At 36.1% G+C, this 17,833-nt stretch overlaps 1 protein-coding gene across 1 annotated transcript in view; it reads left to right on the forward strand.

Annotated features, from left to right (window-relative positions):
* Window positions 1–17,833, forward strand: part of ATP11A (ATPase phospholipid transporting 11A) — a 55,950-nt gene that overhangs the window by 24,680 nt on the left and 13,437 nt on the right. Inside the window, exons 12-26 of the mRNA XM_026044286.1 lie at window positions 895–1,092; window positions 2,036–2,209; window positions 3,531–3,694; window positions 3,925–3,996; window positions 4,413–4,486; window positions 4,742–4,845; window positions 6,118–6,299; window positions 6,989–7,240; window positions 8,784–8,958; window positions 10,502–10,604; window positions 10,834–10,979; window positions 11,825–11,884; window positions 12,798–12,925; window positions 14,659–14,794; window positions 15,380–15,403. Of these exons, the coding sequence (XP_025900071.1) occupies window positions 895–1,092; window positions 2,036–2,209; window positions 3,531–3,694; window positions 3,925–3,996; window positions 4,413–4,486; window positions 4,742–4,845; window positions 6,118–6,299; window positions 6,989–7,240; window positions 8,784–8,958; window positions 10,502–10,604; window positions 10,834–10,979; window positions 11,825–11,884; window positions 12,798–12,925; window positions 14,659–14,794; window positions 15,380–15,403 (1,992 nt within the window). The remainder of the gene's footprint in view (window positions 1–894; window positions 1,093–2,035; window positions 2,210–3,530; window positions 3,695–3,924; window positions 3,997–4,412; window positions 4,487–4,741; window positions 4,846–6,117; window positions 6,300–6,988; window positions 7,241–8,783; window positions 8,959–10,501; window positions 10,605–10,833; window positions 10,980–11,824; window positions 11,885–12,797; window positions 12,926–14,658; window positions 14,795–15,379; window positions 15,404–17,833) is intronic.

The raw sequence follows: 17,833 nt of genomic DNA on the forward strand, positions 1-17,833 counted from the left end.
AAGTTTATTGTTTGCTATAACCCTATTGTTTGCTATAACCCTATGACTCTGGCTTGCTGCAGAGTGACACCTCTGGAAACCAGGAGAGTAGCCAGTCTCTGAAATGGGGGGGGGGGGGGGGGGGCAAGGAGTTAGTCAGGCAACAATACCCTGGTGGTCCTACGTAATGAAATGAGCCCACATTTACAGAAGGCATAATGTTACTGCAGTAAATATTCTCAATTTGGAAAGGGGGAAATGGAGGGAAAGTTCCTTCTTGACTCCAGATGCCTCATGAACACAGAGGAGCGAGGCATGTTAGAGGTTAGTCACTAGCACTGGTAACACTGTTGGGCCTGCCCAGCAGTCTGGCTGAATCTCCAGCCAGTCTCTGCCAGTGAGAAGCCTTCTCTAGCCTAGTTACTTGTACACACTCTACTTGCACTGGTATGGGGAGAGGAAGCTCCTTTATTTGATTAATGAAAAGCGCCTGAAGTYTGTGAAATCTAGTATTCCTTGCATTATTCATTATTGTGCTTCTGTTTCTTATGGTCAGTGCATACAAATTCTATTGCTTTCCATGTTCACATGAAGTTGTTAGTAGCATACAGTCACTCACTTCAGTTGCTCTAGAGCTTTACAATAATAATGTGTAACCATACTCTCCAGCTGTATTTCTGTAGAGGAATACAAAATTAAAACTTAGAATGAAAAGTTTCGATTTTTATGACTCACATAAATCATTACCTGTATTAAAGGCATTCAAGTCTTGTCACAGCCAAACTCGGAGCTGTGMATGGCATCACTTACTGTCTGAAAGTTATTAGAAACATTAATTTGCAAGTGTATGTAATGACTTTGAATTTTTGATAATACATGAAARTTAATATTTGTTTCTTCTCGTTTTGTCGGCAGTTTCTTCGAGCTTTTACAGATTTCCTTGCGTTCATGGTTCTTTTCAACTACATTATTCCTGTATCCATGTATGTCACTGTGGAAATGCAGAAATTTCTTGGTTCTTATTTCCTTACATGGGATGAGGAAATGTTTGATGAGGACACAGGGGAAGGACCACTGGTGAATACTTCTGACCTCAATGAGGAGTTAGGACAGGTAAATTTAGTCAAAAATATATAACTGACAATAAATTGGATAAATAACTGTGCTAGTAGAATGTAATAACTTCAAGAAAATAACACTTTCTCTCCATTGACTATAGAAGGATATTGTGTCAACATCTAACTTTTATTAGAGTAAAAGTCAGATGGATAAACACTCTTTCTGTGCGACTAAACTGAGTTTAGTACAAATTTATTCCAACGGAATGAATGATCCATTGTCTCCTTTCCCAGAAGGTTGCTATTTTTAGTGTTCTGTATTTAGAAAACCTGAATCTTGACCTGATATGCAAATTTTTGCTTTTGTTACCCTTGATTGATATTGTAATAGAGAATATTTGTAAATGTAAACATTTTACAATGTTTATTGTAAAAGAGAAAATGAATTTTAAAATGTATTTTGGGGCAAAAGGGCTAGTTTCAGGACAGGTGGCAATACAAACAATGAATGCATTTCTTCATAGTCTTCATTTATGCTAAGATAACTGTAGTGAGTCATCACTACAGTCACGACCACTAGGGACTGTTATGGCTTTACCCTACAATAACTAATCAGTAACTGATCAGATGTKCATTAAATATTGGCCCCTGCCAAATGGCATTTGTGTGCATTTTGTTTCCATAAGCATTTGACATTGATCAAGTAAGACATTCAATATCAAAAAGAAGCATGAGAGCAGAGTGTAAGTAGGTAAAGCAGGATTTGTAGGTGTTATCAGGCAAAAGATGCTTTGCTGATACTCTTGTTTTATAAAATCTTCTGGTACCCACGTTTCTGTGAAAGGGGGCTCCCCAAGAGAAACTGTTGTTTTCCTCTTTGGAAAGAGCCTCAATAACGGTCTTTAAAGAAAAGTATAACACAGTAATTTAGTTACGTTAAGAGACCTTGGAAAATCTCTATTCATATTCCTGTTGGTTTTAATTTTACTCATTTGCAGGTTGAGTATGTCTTCACAGATAAAACAGGAACATTAACAGAGAACAATATGGAATTCATAGAATGCTGTATTGAAGGGCATGTTTATGTTCCACATGTAATTTGCAATGGCCAAATTCTCCACGATTGTACAGGCATTGATATGATTGATTCTTCTCCAGGAGGAAGTGGAAAAGTAAGATGACTCTTTCTAGGTTCTTAATTTGTGGTCTTTTTACAATGAAACCTAAATATTGAAATATGCTGGTGATGGGAATGTTAGGAATATAACATCCTTGAATTTCAGTAAGTAAAGTAGATATGTGTGGGAAATACATTACAGCATAAACATTTTCTGATCCTAGTTCACACTAAAAGTGAATATGCTTAGCAAGAAATTTCCCAAAAAGATTCCACTTAATGCAGCAGTAGATGGAATAAAATCAAATACAAAATTCCTAAACTTTCTCTGGTTAATACATGAAGTTATGGAATATCTGGTTTCTATTTTACATTAGCTGCGATAGGGAAAGCAAGATGGGAAAATGATGAAGGGAAGAAATTATCGCCCAATGCAAAGACTTACTGAGCCGTCATTGAATGAATACGTGGTCGGAGAATGAGTTGTGGTCAAATTAATTTACTTTTAAATGTGACTTAATATCACTGCATTGGAAATGCACTACACACAACGTGTGCACACTGTGGCGTTGTTAAGGGAAGTCATCTAGCTCAAGTTTAAGGAGAAATGGCACATTAATAACTAAGAAGTGTGAATGTGCAAGATAACCAAAGCCACAGGACAATAACTTGTTAAAATAAGTTAAAACTGACTCCAATCACATATATCCTTTATCATGGCAAAATAAAGCCTCTTGAAATATGTTGTTGAATTCAACAGCCTGGCAGTTCTCAACCCTGAGAACATGACCCCAAGAAACATAGTGGAGTTTTCACCTTGGAAATGTAATGATACAGGTAGCACTGAACAGCACAGAAGAATATGATTCAAACAAAGATAACAGGTAGAACACAGTCCATATACATCCGTGCAATACAGATCTCTTTTTGGTGTGATTTCCAAGCTGGAACCCCAAAATGGTCAGCTGTCATTACGAAACGCTCTGCTGCTTTCTAGAAGGAGCTGGGTGGATGAACACCAAGGGATGTTCAGGCTGTGTGAGACAATGAAGTCTGTAGACCCGTTGAAACCTGCCCTTGCTCCAAGACCTTCTGTCCCTCAGTCTCGATTCAAGACTCCTAGGATGGTATCTTGGGTAGTATTTAATACAAGCAGTTAACTTTTAAACAAAAATAAAGAAAAAGGGCTCGTGAGCCAYGTCTAGCAAACTCAGAGGAGGAAAAAGAGCACTGTCCTTTCTGGCACCAGCTGCATGGCTAACAATAAACAGTAGTAATGAGCGACAATGCTCAACCTCCAAAAAAAGAAGAAAGGCTTTCAAAGGAATGCTTAACAGATATCACACTTAATCACAGTCATTTCTTTTATTTATTAGGAGAGAGAGGAACTGTTTTTCCGAGCCCTTTGTCTTTGCCACACTGTTCAGGTAAAAGATGATGACAGTGTAGATGGATTAAAGAAAAACCAGCTCTCAAGAAGGTCCTGCATATATATATCATCATCACCTGACGAAGTTGCCTTAGTTGAGGGAATACAAAGGTAGGTGTGTGTGATTACACATTTTTAATGGGAGAACTGAGCACTGAAGTACAGAAATGACAACATAGAAATCCTAATAGCAAACATAATTTTTTGTGATTATTCATAGTCATGAATCAAATAAAAATATGTTGTTTGAGAAGATAAGCTCAGTCTTAAATCTTTATGACATACTAGATGGGATAATTGTCTGCTTTACTTATCCTCTTAATATCTGCTTCATTTTGTAGACTCGGTTACACCTACCTAAGGCTGAAGGACAATTTTATGGAAATTTTAAATCGGGAAAATGCCTTAGAGAGGTGAGTGGTTACAGAATACAGACAGACTGGGACTAAGGAAGGTGTGCTTGATAAATTATTCTCTCCCTAAACATTAATTAGTAATTCAGAATATTCAGAATTGTACAGAAATTTTAATAGGAAAAATAATAGTCTTCTGGTATTTTGAATTTGAGAATAGAACTCTGTAGTTTTATATTTTCACTTAGTGTGCCAGTTTGAAAGCATATACAATAAGAAAATATGGAATAGTTCCATATTCCATAGTACTAAATATTCCCTGAAACAATAATTTCCATGCTAGCAATTGTGTATTATTCTGTATGCCTGAAGTTGTAATGTGTTCCCTAACRTCAGCAACCATTTAGATTTCTGCAAAAGAAAACTTTTTCAAAAAATAATTGTTCAAAAAATATGGCTTTTTTTTCCTTTTTCAGGTTTGAATTGTTAGAAGTTTTGAGTTTTGATTCTGTGAGACGGCGAATGAGTGTAATTGTTAAATCCTCAACAGGTAGGACTATCAGATTCTGTTTCCTGCTAGATGTTTTTACTTCATTTCAATTCCTTTCAGTTTTATCAAAGAATTCATTCATTTTTACCTTGTTCTATGTACTTTTCTGTGTTAAAAAAGGGTATTGAGTACCAGTATGTGTGCAAATGTTATACAAATTTTGGAAGAAGCATGTTTTAACAGCTTTGTAATTTGGTGGGGGAGTGATGAAAAGAGTTTTAGCCAATTTAAGTTCCATATGTTGTCTTTTTTTAGGTGATATATTTCTRTTTTGTAAAGGAGCAGATTCTTCCATATTTCCTAGAGTTAAAGAAGGCAAAATTGACCAAATACGATCCAGAGTTGAGCGCAATGCAGTGGTAAGATTCCAGCAGGTTTAAAGCATTCATAAAGCTGCTTGTGGAATATCAGTGTCAAAAAGTCTGCTTTAGCAAAGCCCACACAGGCTCTCTGCATAGCAGATTGTGTTACACCCCTATTTCAATCTCTCCTGCATCTCATCCTCTCAGTGGCATTTCTGGTGAGATACAAATGCCTTAGATAGATATACAATATTGTATGTTATGMCAGAGATCATCTACAGAGAGCAGAGAATGCAGGGAGCATTTTTGAATGGCATGTTTACAACTGTGATAGTTTGAATTAGCTTTTGAATATGATAAATGTGGGGRAAAAAAAGTATCTCATTACTATTTTCAGTCCTGTGGTTTCTTGCTTTTGATGGCTTTATAAGCTCTCAGAAGACAAACGTCATTCATTAGAGCACATTAATCTACAAATGTGCTTCTTTTGGGGAAACAGTCCAGTATCATCCTCATGCATACATTTTTGCTTGCTAAAAAATGTATATAAGCTGCCTCGTTACTTTTAGAAGAAATCCAAAGCTTGGTTCTACTTRAACAGTGGTATTAGGAGTTGTAAAACACGGAAATTTGTGGTGTCTAAACAATCACAAACCCATCACAGTGGAATATTATAGTGAGTTTGCAAATTGCTGCTATCCAGTACCCAAAATGAAAGCAAAATATTATTACTACAGATACGTAACAAATATCTTTAGTATTACCTGCTTTTTTTTTTTTTTTTTTTTGAAGGTGAAACTTAAAAATTCTTTGCATAGTGCTCCAATAAGCTTTACTAGTGAAACAGCTGTCTGGTATTTAGAAGCAAAGGACGCTAATGAAACTGAGAGAAGTATTTAATATTTCATATTTATCTAATGTCTAGCAAGAGAGAAATCTTYGTGACTGAAAATAAAAAGCTGAATTACTGCTTACTCTAATCTCAAAGACTGACCCTTCAAGGGAACAGAAAGCTGGACTGAGGTGGTAGTCTTTGCAGTGAAATCCTGGGCATCAAAATAAAACTTAGTAGATTTTTCAGTTTTGTGTGCTTGTAAAATAGTCTTTTCAACTGATGTTTCTTTTCTGGAGGAGTGCAGGTTGGACCTGCTTCGAGCGCARCACAGGATCATTCAGACCCATCTTTTAGATAATTTACTGTGAGGGTGAACAGGGAGACTCCTCGTGTTAATGAGGAAATGATGCARAGTTTTCAAATATTCCAGAGTAAAAATACCAGTTAAGAGGTCCAAGAAGAGTTTTACAGTTTGTTTTGATTACATTTTCTAGGAGGGACTGCGAACACTGTGTGTTGCCTATAAGAAGCTCACGGAGAAGGAGTACTACAATGCACATAAGCTGCTTCAGAATGCAAAGCTGGCCCTTCAGGACAGGGAAAAGAAGTTGGCAGAAGCCTATGAGAAGATAGAAAGAGATTTTATTTTACTTGGTGCTACAGCTGTTGAGGATCGGTTAGTATGTGTCTGAGACTGCTTAGTGATGTTACCGTGGTCCAGAGTTTATATATAAGCAAATGGCTGCTAGTTTGAGCTCTCTTACAACTTTTGGTGTTTTTTTTTTTTTTTTGATTAGAGGCAAATCCCTTTATTTGAATCAATCTCATATCATTAACTTACTAAGTTAAACTTCATAACTTTATAACTTAATAGCAATACGTATGTGTATCAGTATATTCAAACCATTTGCTTGCAGTTAGTATAATACCTTGTACGGCAAATAGAGAAAGGTTTTGGAGATAAAATTATGAAATAAGGCCTCCGGAAGTGAAGGAAGAATTCTTAGATCTTGAGGTCAAAAACTGTCTATTAAATCAGGGAGGTGACTTTAATCAATCTGCCGTACTCCACTGTTTGACTTAATTAACTAAGAGCACTAAAAATGCTAATGCGTGCCTTTCATATGAAACGTCTTGTCCTTTAGGCTCAGAGATGAAACGCTGAATACTCTGAAAGTGTCAAAGCTAATTATTTGTAATGTACTAGTCGTTTAAGCTACATTTAGATTCTCAACTTATGGAAACTCCTTAGAGCTGAAAGCTTTTATTGGATTTTCTTTTCTCACTAAAAGCTTTCAATAAGGACCTCTGAATTTCTAATTTCCAAACTATCTGTCAATGTGTGTTGTTAATTGACTTCCACAGACTACAAGAAAAAGCTGCTGATACTATTGAAGCACTGCAGAAAGCAGGAATTAATGTTTGGGTTCTGACAGGAGACAAAATGGAGACCGCCGCCGCGACCTGCTACGCTTGCAAACTGTTCCGGAGAAACACACAGATACTCGAGCTGACCACAAAGAAAATCGAGGAACAGAGTTTACACGACGTGCTTTTTGACCTAAGCAAAACTGTCCTAAGACACAATGGCAGCTTAACCAGGGATAGTTTCTCAGGGTAAGAAAAAATTTGAATTTTCAAGTCAGGACAAAAATGTGTGTGCATTTTATGATTAAATAAATGATTTTGATAATAGCTCAAAAGCAGAAAAATAATGGGTTTTAGTTTCTGTTGTAAGAGTGTGAATTATTGCATAGCAATTAAATATCCTTTGCTACATGTATTTGCTTTGCCCTTTTAATATGGAAGCAAATTTTACAACAGCTAGTACATTTTATGTGCAGGTGCAATATATTTGTAGTAAAGGAACATCAAGCATTTGTTATACCCTATTCTTTCTATATTACTTATTCTACATCTAATTTAAAGCATACAGATCTTACAATGTGTGTTTTAACATGACTAACTTGTGCAATGCCCATTTCCTAGGTACRATGGGTTCATCAGGCTTTCTTGTCTTTACCTCCAGAGTTTAGGAATGTGCACAGAAAATAGCAGGATTCTGCCTGGGAATTCAAAGTCAGGCTGAAAACCTTTCACTAAAATCTGTCAAACATTCAGTGTATTGTCTGAATTTCATAAAAATAAAGTTTTGGTTAATACCATGGTATMTTAATGGTGTTGCCCTATTTGTGCCAGTGATAATTAAATGTTAAAAAGTGGTTGCAAATTAGTATTGCATATAGGCTACAGAAGTTTATACTCTTTTAAAAATTACCTTTGTTCCAATAAAGCTGGAGATGCTTAAAAAAGGTTAAAGAACRTTAGTAAATGGGATGTTTTCACACAAACGTTGGTCATGGTGAAACCATGCTTCTTGGATACCCAAGCACAATAAGCATATCCTTAGAGCAGTGACACTAGAGCCCAAAGAAACCCGAATATGAGCTTACACGGCAGTCACTGCTGAGCCTGAATAATGCAGAAAAATGCAAGTGAGGTTTGAACTAATTACTCTGGACACTACAGAACACAGTAGCACTCAGGGTAGGCCATAACCCCACTTTTTTTCAGCATATTTTCTTGTGCTACCCTGCACTTTGCTCCGTGATGGCTGCACTTCTAGCAGGGCCCACATCAGCTCTTCTTACAGCTTGCCCAGGTAAACCTGTGTCAGATGTAGTCCCTGCAGTAAATGCAGTGACTGCAACTGTAAATGGAGGCCTGTCTGTCCTGGCCACCAAGTCCTGAAGCATGGCTTCAAAATTCGCTTACTTAAATATAGACCCTCGAAAAGCATTATTGTTATTCCATATTTTCTGGAATGYGGAATGCTTCCTGCAACACATTCCCAAACTGCAGTTCTTTGAGCCCTTCCAGATCAAACTGTCATTGCTTATATCCTACTCATTGATACAGTCGCTGAGATATCAGATCTCTGTCTTCAAACTGGTGATATACTGAACATATTCAATGTAAATTAGCATTAAAAAAGGTTTTGCTAGCAGTCGTATAWAAGGAATTTCCTTTGAAGTTTATTAGCTTTCCACCGTTCCATACTCATCTTTCCATTAATCAATCTTCACAGAATCAACCACTAATTTAAAACATGTCTGAGAATCTTACAGTGACTCCTAGTTTGTGCTTTATTTCTGAGCAGACTTTCAACCGATATGCAAGATTACGGTTTAATAATTGATGGAGCAGCATTATCATTAATAATGAAACCAAGACAAGATGGGAGCTCTGGTAACTACCGCGAGCTCTTTCTGGAAATCTGCAGGAACTGCAGCGCAGTGCTGTGCTGCCGAATGGCACCTCTGCAAAARGCACAGGTGGGCAGTTCATTTCTTATTTGCCTGTTAGCTGTGCAACTATGTAAATAATGAAAGTTCATACTCTGTGCRACTTCTTATGGCCATTAAAAATCTTAACATTCACTTTTGTATCTTCTAAAATGGAAGATAAAAAAAAACAGAAAGGAAGAGGGGGGAATGTCTCCTGGCAAGCAGTTTAGATAATAGTATGCTRAAATGGCACCCTGTTGTGCAATCAAATTTGGTTCATGTAGTTACTCTGCAAATTTTGGGGTTGGTACATGCTGATACATATGTAACAAATTAAATTAATTGCTTCTTTTTTACCTAACAAGCTTTGAATACTGATAGTAGTCCACTAGCTGTTAATACTACAAGACCTGAATTATTTATTATGGTAGAAGGATATATTGATATATTTCCTTCGCTGGAGATATTCAAAACCCACTTGGAATCAATCCTGTGCCACGTGCTCTAGGTGCCCTTGCGTGTGCAGGGTAGTTGGACTAGAGGATCTCTAGAGGCCCCTTCCAACCTTAAGGATTTTATGATTATGTCTATTTCTAAACATAAGTATGAGAGAAAATACAGGTAGAARATGTGAACCTGGTAATTTTAAGTGCATTTTGACTGTTGTATATGGATTTGTAGCAAGTAAAGAGTTCCTTGCATTACTGAAACATCTCAGTGTAAGCTGGAGACCTATATAWGAAACAAAACATTCCAATTTATGCTTCTTTCTTTCTCTTCAAATATTATGTCTGTCAGTGGTACATATGGTACAGGATAAGTAGATATTTACTCAGTGAAATAAATGTATTTAGCCAGCATTCTTTAAACTGTAAGAAGGTTTATAGAATTTCTTATTTGCAGTCGACAAGAGGTGATCATTTATAATGGATCCATTTGTAATGCAATTTTGGAGCATTTCAGTATCAGCAGTGTTCAGGTATACATGGAGTCCTGTTATTATTCCTGGGTCTGCAGAGAAAGACTTGTCATAAAGGACCCAGTTGTAAATGCAGCAAGTAGCTGTTCATTCTTATGCGAAGTTGTTGTTATCATCTGTATTTAAAATGCATTTGGTCACTTGTGCATTCGGAAATTAACTTTTARTATGTCTTTTCTTAAAGCAGAAAACAAAGACCATTCAGGATAGTTAAGAAAGCAGAATCARTCTTTAGCTTCAAGTTTCTCTGGAAGCAGTTTATTAAAGCCCTTGCACAATATTTAACAATATCTCAATAATATCTTCTYCTTCATTTCTCTTTACTGTCTATCTCTTCACTTTTCTAACACTCAGTCTCACCTTAAAATACCTTGAAAGTGTTTAAAAGAGGAATTTACATTTGTAGTAAATATTTTTTGATACAAAGACACCACTGTGGTCTTTATGTGTAGTGGTTGGATTGGGCTATTTGTATTTTATGCTTTTTCACAGAATTTCTTATGTAACTGTGTTGCTCTTTTTTCAAAAATTGTACACTAAATACTGTTTCATGCAAAATAAATAAACCATCAACACCACAGAGAAGAGTTTTTAACAGTAGTTCTTTTCCAGATTGTAAAACTGATTAAGTTATCAAAGGAGCGTCCTATCACTTTAGCAATTGGTGATGGAGCAAATGATGTCAGTATGATTCTAGAAGCACATGTTGGTATAGGTAAGTGTACTTTTCAGATTTTTATTTGAGACAAAATGAAAAAAACATTTAATCCATCCAATTATGAATCAAAGAATCACATTACTCCATTTAGAGAAAACTATTAGTGCATTTMCCACAGGTATCTGACGAGGTATTGCGGTGCTGTCTTGTTAAATCAATGTCACAGCATATTGAATAGTTCTTTAGTTAAAAAGTTTCATTGCTTTGTCTTTTTTTTTTTTTAAAGGAATCATTGGCAAAGAAGGTCGTCAGGCRGCGAGAAACAGTGACTATGCAATACCTAAATTTAAACATTTGAAAAAAATGTTGCTTGTTCATGGGCATTTTTATTATGTTAGGATATCTGAACTTGTGCAATACTTCTTTTATAAGGTAAGACAATGCTTATTCTCAAAAACTCACATGGTAGTACCTAAGTATATGCAGTTTGTATAGTCAATAGTATGACAGTATATATTCTGTAATCTTTAATMTGATTAAAAGTAGAACTTGCTTTTCTCTTTGGTCTTTCTCCCTTAAAAATTCCAGCAAAGACTGTTCTGTATAATTTCAGTAACTTCAAGATTCTTTCCATAATGGCCTTTTTAATTATGTTGGAAACAGTATTTGAGAACTTAGATTTTCTTAACTGTAAATTCAATGGGATTGTGTAGGTGGAGAAAATGTATAATGTGGATCTCCGTGTTCAGATAGTCTATGTCTAAATGTTGGGATCCAATTCAAGTTCTTTCAGTAAGTCATGGAAAGATTATAGAAAGGAACCTTAAGATAATTCAAAGGCTTAGGTATTTGGCTGTATGTATAGTTATGAAAGTACGAATCAGGAGGTCACAGCTTGGAACATCTTAAAAATTTCTTTGCTGCAAAGTATAAACAACCTTCCTTATCACAGTTTCTGTTCTACTGWGAATTGTACCTTACTTGCTTTGTCTTCACTGCACTGTCGTCCTGGATCAAAATTCATTGCCCTTRGCCATTGCCAAGTTTGCTTCCAGAATATTTCTTACAGTATTTTCTTACAGGATATTTTCTTACAGTACTAACCTAAGATGAGAATGGTAATCCTTAATGTTTAATGTATGCAAGTGTTCTACCATTCCTGAAGCACTGACTATTGCTAGATTTATAAAATCATAGTCTGCATAATTAAAGGACTGTGAACAGCATGTGTATTGATGCTTTATTTCACTTGATAATTGTGTCACTTTGTCTTTCAGAATGTCTGCTTCATTTTCCCTCAGTTTTTGTATCAGTTCTTTTGTGGGTTTTCACAACAGGTGAGTCCTACAAAAAATTCTCCTTTTTTTAAGCAAACAGATTTTTAGTCTGCTGAGAAAATTGCTAGATTTGCACAGTTTGCACACTGTAGAAAGAAGAACAGCACTTTCAATTCATATGATTTTAGTGGCAGTTAAGCTACAGAAACTAATTCTTACAAAAGTCATGTTATTTTCAAAGTCAAAGCTACAGGAACACGAAGTTTAAGAACAGCAATGCAAAAAATCAGCAGAGCTCAGAGGGTTGTGATCAGTGGCACAAAGTCTAGTTGGAGGCCTATAACTAGTGGTGTCCCCCAAGAGTCAACACTAGGTTCAGTTGTGTTCAGCTTATCCATCAGTGACTTGGCTGAAGGGACAGAGCGTCTCCTCCTCGCCAGTTTCCTGGTGGTCCAAAACAGGGAAGAGGGGCTGATGCACCAGAGGGCTGTGCTGCCCTCCAGAGGGAGCTGGACAAGTTGGAGAGTTGGGTGGAGAGGAACCTCATGAGGTTCCACACGGGCAAGTGTAGGTAAGGTCCTGCCGCTGGGGAGGAATAACTCTGGGCAGAGCAGCACAGACCTGCTGGAAGGCTGCTCCAGGGAGCTGGGGATGGATGGGCGGGAGAGTTTGCTGGCCCTACAGGACTCTTCGRTTGTTCAGTGTGGGTAGTGTAGAGTTGGTCTCAGTTGAACCCAYAGGAGGGGAAAATATGTGGATGAGACTATTTATTTCTGTCCTCCACAGGAATTGGGTTCAAAGGCAGAGTTGTGTCTTACATCCACAAGCAGCTCTTCAGGGATATCTGGCTCCATGGGGAGGGATATACTTTTGTATTTTAAACAAGTTGACTCGCTGATTTTTAATTAACCRTAGTACAGAGAATTGTGCCTTAAAATTGTAACTAGCTAATTTAAATCTTTTCCTTCTACAGCCTTTATATGATACTGCGTATCTAACACTGTACAATATCAGCTTCACTTCCCTTCCTATCCTCTTGTACAGTCTAATGGAACAACATGTCAGTGCAGACACACTCAAGAGAGAGCCTTCCCTATACAGGTAAAATGAATACATTAGCTCCTAAAGTTTGGCTGCTCTGAGGCACAATCTGGCTCTGTTATAACCAAAGCACTCAGGATTTCTGTGTCACAAGATACAAAAGAAAATCATCAGATATACTGCAATCGAAGGATTGAAGACCATGTGAAGACCACGTTCATTTGCCACCTAAAYGAATGAGAGCACGATACAAATCGCTGTCCTACAAATTGAAAACATGATTTAATTTACAATTATTTATTTCCTTTAGCCATGAGAAACAAAAGTTCTTTATAAAGAGAAAACATACCATTTCTTCCACATCCTTTTTCTTTTATTTTGAGAGAAGGATGAACTGAGTGTTAGAGTGGACATATGATATTTTCTGCAGGGTGTCGAGCATTGTCCTCTGCATATTGTTGACTTATTTGCAGGGCATTAAAGCTGTGGCTGCTTTGGTTTACTTGTCTTAGCCACTTGAAATACTGTCCCTGCCAATAATCTGCATGTGGCCATCTAAATTAGCAACAGTGCTCAGTTTAGATTCTTGCAGCTGCAAAAACAGGACGTTTTAGAGGGTGATCATAGTAGATAATTGAAGGGAAAACGTTTTGGGGAGTAGTAATTATAGATGCGTAAAAGATAATSTTTTAAGTGACATACCTTTACCTATTTAGCTCACAACTGAACAGGGGATGCCATTCTGAGGGAAATTCAAGATACTACCGTTGAAGCCAATATACCCCTTACTTTTTTTGGTTCTATATTWATATGTTTTCAGTTTCAGAATTCAAAAGAGCTTTCATTTGGGGCTTTGAAAGCTTAGTACATCTAACAGTCCACTGCAAGCCGTCTCAGGCAATAGCCCATTGCTCTAGGCCAGATGAGGCTCGTGAAGCTTAAAATGCTTTGCACCGTTTTAAAAGAAAATTGCTAATCTCAAGGGATAACTTACAGGGCAAAAAGACATCAAATGGTCAGGAGACACATTTTTMATGGCTATATGGGCGAAAGTCTTGCTAGATGGTAAATGTTCCAAGCTGCTATGTAAGATTTTTTTTAATTCTAGGTTTTCACTTAACTGTTCTGATGTTATGACATGYTTTATAGTGATGCATTCATATGTAGGGTTCTTTTGTGTGTGCAAGTAGTAAATTTCTACTATTTCATCTTTTCTGTAATGAGAAAGTATATGATAATGATTTACTGGTCAGTTYTACTGCTGATCAGTCCAAGTATATTTTGTGGGAAAATAATTGAAGAAATTTTGGCTTAAAGGTTCAGCTGAACTGCTAATTTCTGATTATTCATGTTTCACATAAAATTGTTTTATTCTAATATTTTGTACAAAAGTATCCCACAGGAAATAAAGTGGAGTCTCTGGAGACCTCTAGTGTTTTCATTTACAATTTATACTGGGTCATCAGCTGTACAGCAAGTACTGTAAATGAGATAACTTCTGTAAAAAGATTGAAATGTGAATAGCTGCAGCACACAAGAAGAATTAACTATATAGCTGGAATAAGCAGAGCTATAGGCAACAATTAAAAGGATTCAGTAATAATTTAAAAAATGAAGAGGGGCTAATTAGGAAAGATTTAGTGGTGTGAAGTGGTAGGTAATTGCCATGTGCAAATGTGAAGTTATCCCATATGTGGTCTCCTAATTCTGTGTCCCTCTCAAAATAGTTTGTATCATTTGTGGGGCCTCTTTGCCCCGTGCTAATACGAATGTATGTGTCTTGTCTACCACAGAGATGTTGCCAAGAATGCTTTGTTGCGCTGGCGTGCATTTATCTATTGGACATTCCTAGGAGTGTTTGATGCTGTGGTATTTTTCTTTGGTGCCTATTTCTTGTTTGAAAACACAACTGTAACCAGCAACGGACAGGTTAGTATTGGACTTGATCAGATTCCATGAAATATAATTTTTAAAATGTCAAAAATGTGCAGTCATTGTGAACACAGTTTAATTGTTTTCTTCAAGATTTCCAGCATTGATGACAACTGTTTTGTAAATTACGGTGAGCTATGTGGGTTATCTGTCTAGCAAAGCTGAATTGTGTAGCAGGAATTCTGTATAGCAGCAAATAGTGGCATGGGACTAGACAAAATTAAAGATAAATGTACATCATATATTTCAAGTATTCCTTCAGAATTTACATGGTAACATTTCTGGTTTGTGCTTAATGCATCTGATGAATATTTGATTAACTGATTAACTATGTATTCAGAAATGGTAGGGTAGATATGAGTGGTGACACRAGAGCTTAAATATAACAGGTTTTTAAAATATTTTAAATATTTTTACAAATAGCAGCTTAAAAGTATTCTATCTTTACTTGCTTTGCAGTCACATAAATGCAAATTTTAAGGACCTTTGCATTTTATTTATTTTACCCATTGAGATTTTGGTCTATTTTATTTGTGTGCTTTTTTTTTTCTTTTTGCTACTTGCTTCTCTTCCTATCCTCAGCTAATGACAACCAACACTCACATGGTAAGACTACTGTGGATTTGTCATGATATCCATTTCATCTTTCACTGTTCTTTAATTAAACTGTTAATTAAAGAACAGTTAAATATTTCCTACAGTTATTTACAAATATAATTYAAACCTAATTGATAGAAATGTTCTTTATTGCTACTCTATAAGTTCTTAAAATCTAAAGAACTTATGTGGGATATAAGATATATTAAAGTATATGAGGAATAYTAAAACAACAAGAACTTTCCAAAATAGGTAGGTTTTTTGCTTCCTTGCATTTTATTATTGTTCTGTGCTTCTCTATAGCCTGATTTTGTTCCTGCCTCTGCTACAGAAAATGTATTATAATTTATGCTATAATATGCTTCAAATGCTTTAGAAAAGACTCACAAAGTGTGAGATAAAACAATTTTTGTTATTTTTTTACTTACATATAAACTAGAAGTATACATTTTCTAGAAAAGCAGTATCCAAATATCTTTAAATACCATCGATTTGACAATCATCAGTGAAGTTTCTACTTTGTGAGACTATGTTAGAAATGTAGTTTCTCTAAGGATGGAGTAACTTTCCTTTAGACATACCTGTACATTGCAGTACTTTTTGTGATACATGATTTTCCCTCCTTAAAATGATATTCTCTGCTAAATATAAAAAACTGCATCAGTTCATATTTGCAGTCCTGAAAATCAGTCATTTCATATTTTTACAAATACTGTAAACGTTAAATACTGCAAATATTCTGACTAGGTTCCTTTTTAAAACTTCAGCACACTTTTGATGCATTTATTAAATTAAGTCATTGGGGAAGTTCTAAAACCACACTAGTGCCTAATTCCCACACGTAGAAGGTGTGTTTCTAGAACTAGGTGCCCATGTTAATGCCAGATAATGAGATACTTGGCTTGGTAAGAGATTCAGATGAGAGTGTCAGAGTGGTTTAGAAAAATCAGTACCATTCAGTGTGCATATGTGTGTGTATGCAAAAAAAAATGTATAAATGAAGTACAAATATTGAGTTGCAATCTTAAAAACTTGGAAGTTACTGTTCAGGAGTAGTCAGTGATACATAGATCCATTCATATGTACATACATGAATGTTAGTTGCTCTTGGTATTTATTGTCGAGTATTTTAATTATACTTGTGTCTGGAAAAAGTCAGTGAAAGATTTCATTTGAAAATTTCACTGCAACAGTATAGGCAGAAGGTAGAACACAAGTAAAGGGATAAAAGAGTTAGGGGGAAAGGTAACACCATAAATGATACAAGATGATCCAAGTTATGTTCCAAATTATTAAAATGGGTGCTGAATCAAAAATTTGTAAATCTTCTTTAGAAATCTTCTTTCTGTTTGCAGAAGTGAACTAATCAGCATTTTGGCAAAACTAGTAGAAGTCAAACAAGTGAATGTCTTTTACTTGGATTAGCTCCTGTGTCGGACTAGAATTGCTGTACCATTCAGCTCACTTGCTCATAAGGCCCCAGTATTTTTTTGATACTTAGAAATATGTTTAAAACTGTCTGGAGAGTGATGGTACTCAAATACCAGGAAAGTGTATTTTTAATTGCTGAAATTTACTTCATAATTGCCTGCTTCACTCATTTCTTGGTAAACAAAACTAAGATGACAAGGATTTGTCTTATTAATTGTTACAAATCTGTGGAAGTGCTTGGTGCACAGTGATCCAGTTTGGCTATAACATCAGAGTTGGCGTTATATAAAATATGGTCAGAAACCAATTATATAAGGAAGGTAAGGGGAGAACAAGTCATTGTAGAAATGATTGCAGATGGTAAATGTCATCTTAGTTTACCCATGTAATAAAACATACTTCATCTGTGATTTTTAATTTTAACATTTGATGCACAGTGGTTTAAATATAATTAAGTTGGATTCAGAGAAAGGTAGGAGAAATTAAGTTAAAATGAGTAACAGAATGGGAAATTCAAAACAGCAGGAAGATAAGYGAGAAAAATGATATGTAGGAACATGGAAAATACCATGAATACAGTCACAGAAGGAGAGGGAAGTCTTGGATAGGCTGTGAGCAGATCACAGGAAAATATTTGTTAATATACTGGATGTAAACAGGTAAACTTATAAAAACACAGTTCAGAAGCTCTGGACACGAGTAATATCTTGAGAYGCAGAAAGCGCCATCAGCTTTTTTAACTGTTTCATCCCATGTTACTCTGCTTACCTTTCTCTGTCTCTAAATGAGCAGCTTTATGGAGCCTGCAGGTCTTGTGCGATCACCTCGTAGCCTGAGCCAAASACGTGGAGCTGAAGGGTTAACTTGCAGCTTGATGTTTCCAGTCTTGCCTGACACCTAGAGACACAAGAGAATTATCTCAACGTTTTGTTATTTAGCAGGCTTTACTGGTAATATGGACACATTGTTCAGTATCCAGAAACTCAGACTGATGAGGCTCTCCAAGAG

This window comes from Nothoprocta perdicaria, unplaced genomic scaffold (genome assembly GCF_003342845.1).
Source record: "Nothoprocta perdicaria isolate Ctin4 unplaced genomic scaffold, notPer1 scaffold_358, whole genome shotgun sequence".
Classification (NCBI taxonomy): Eukaryota; Metazoa; Chordata; class Aves; order Tinamiformes; family Tinamidae; genus Nothoprocta; species Nothoprocta perdicaria.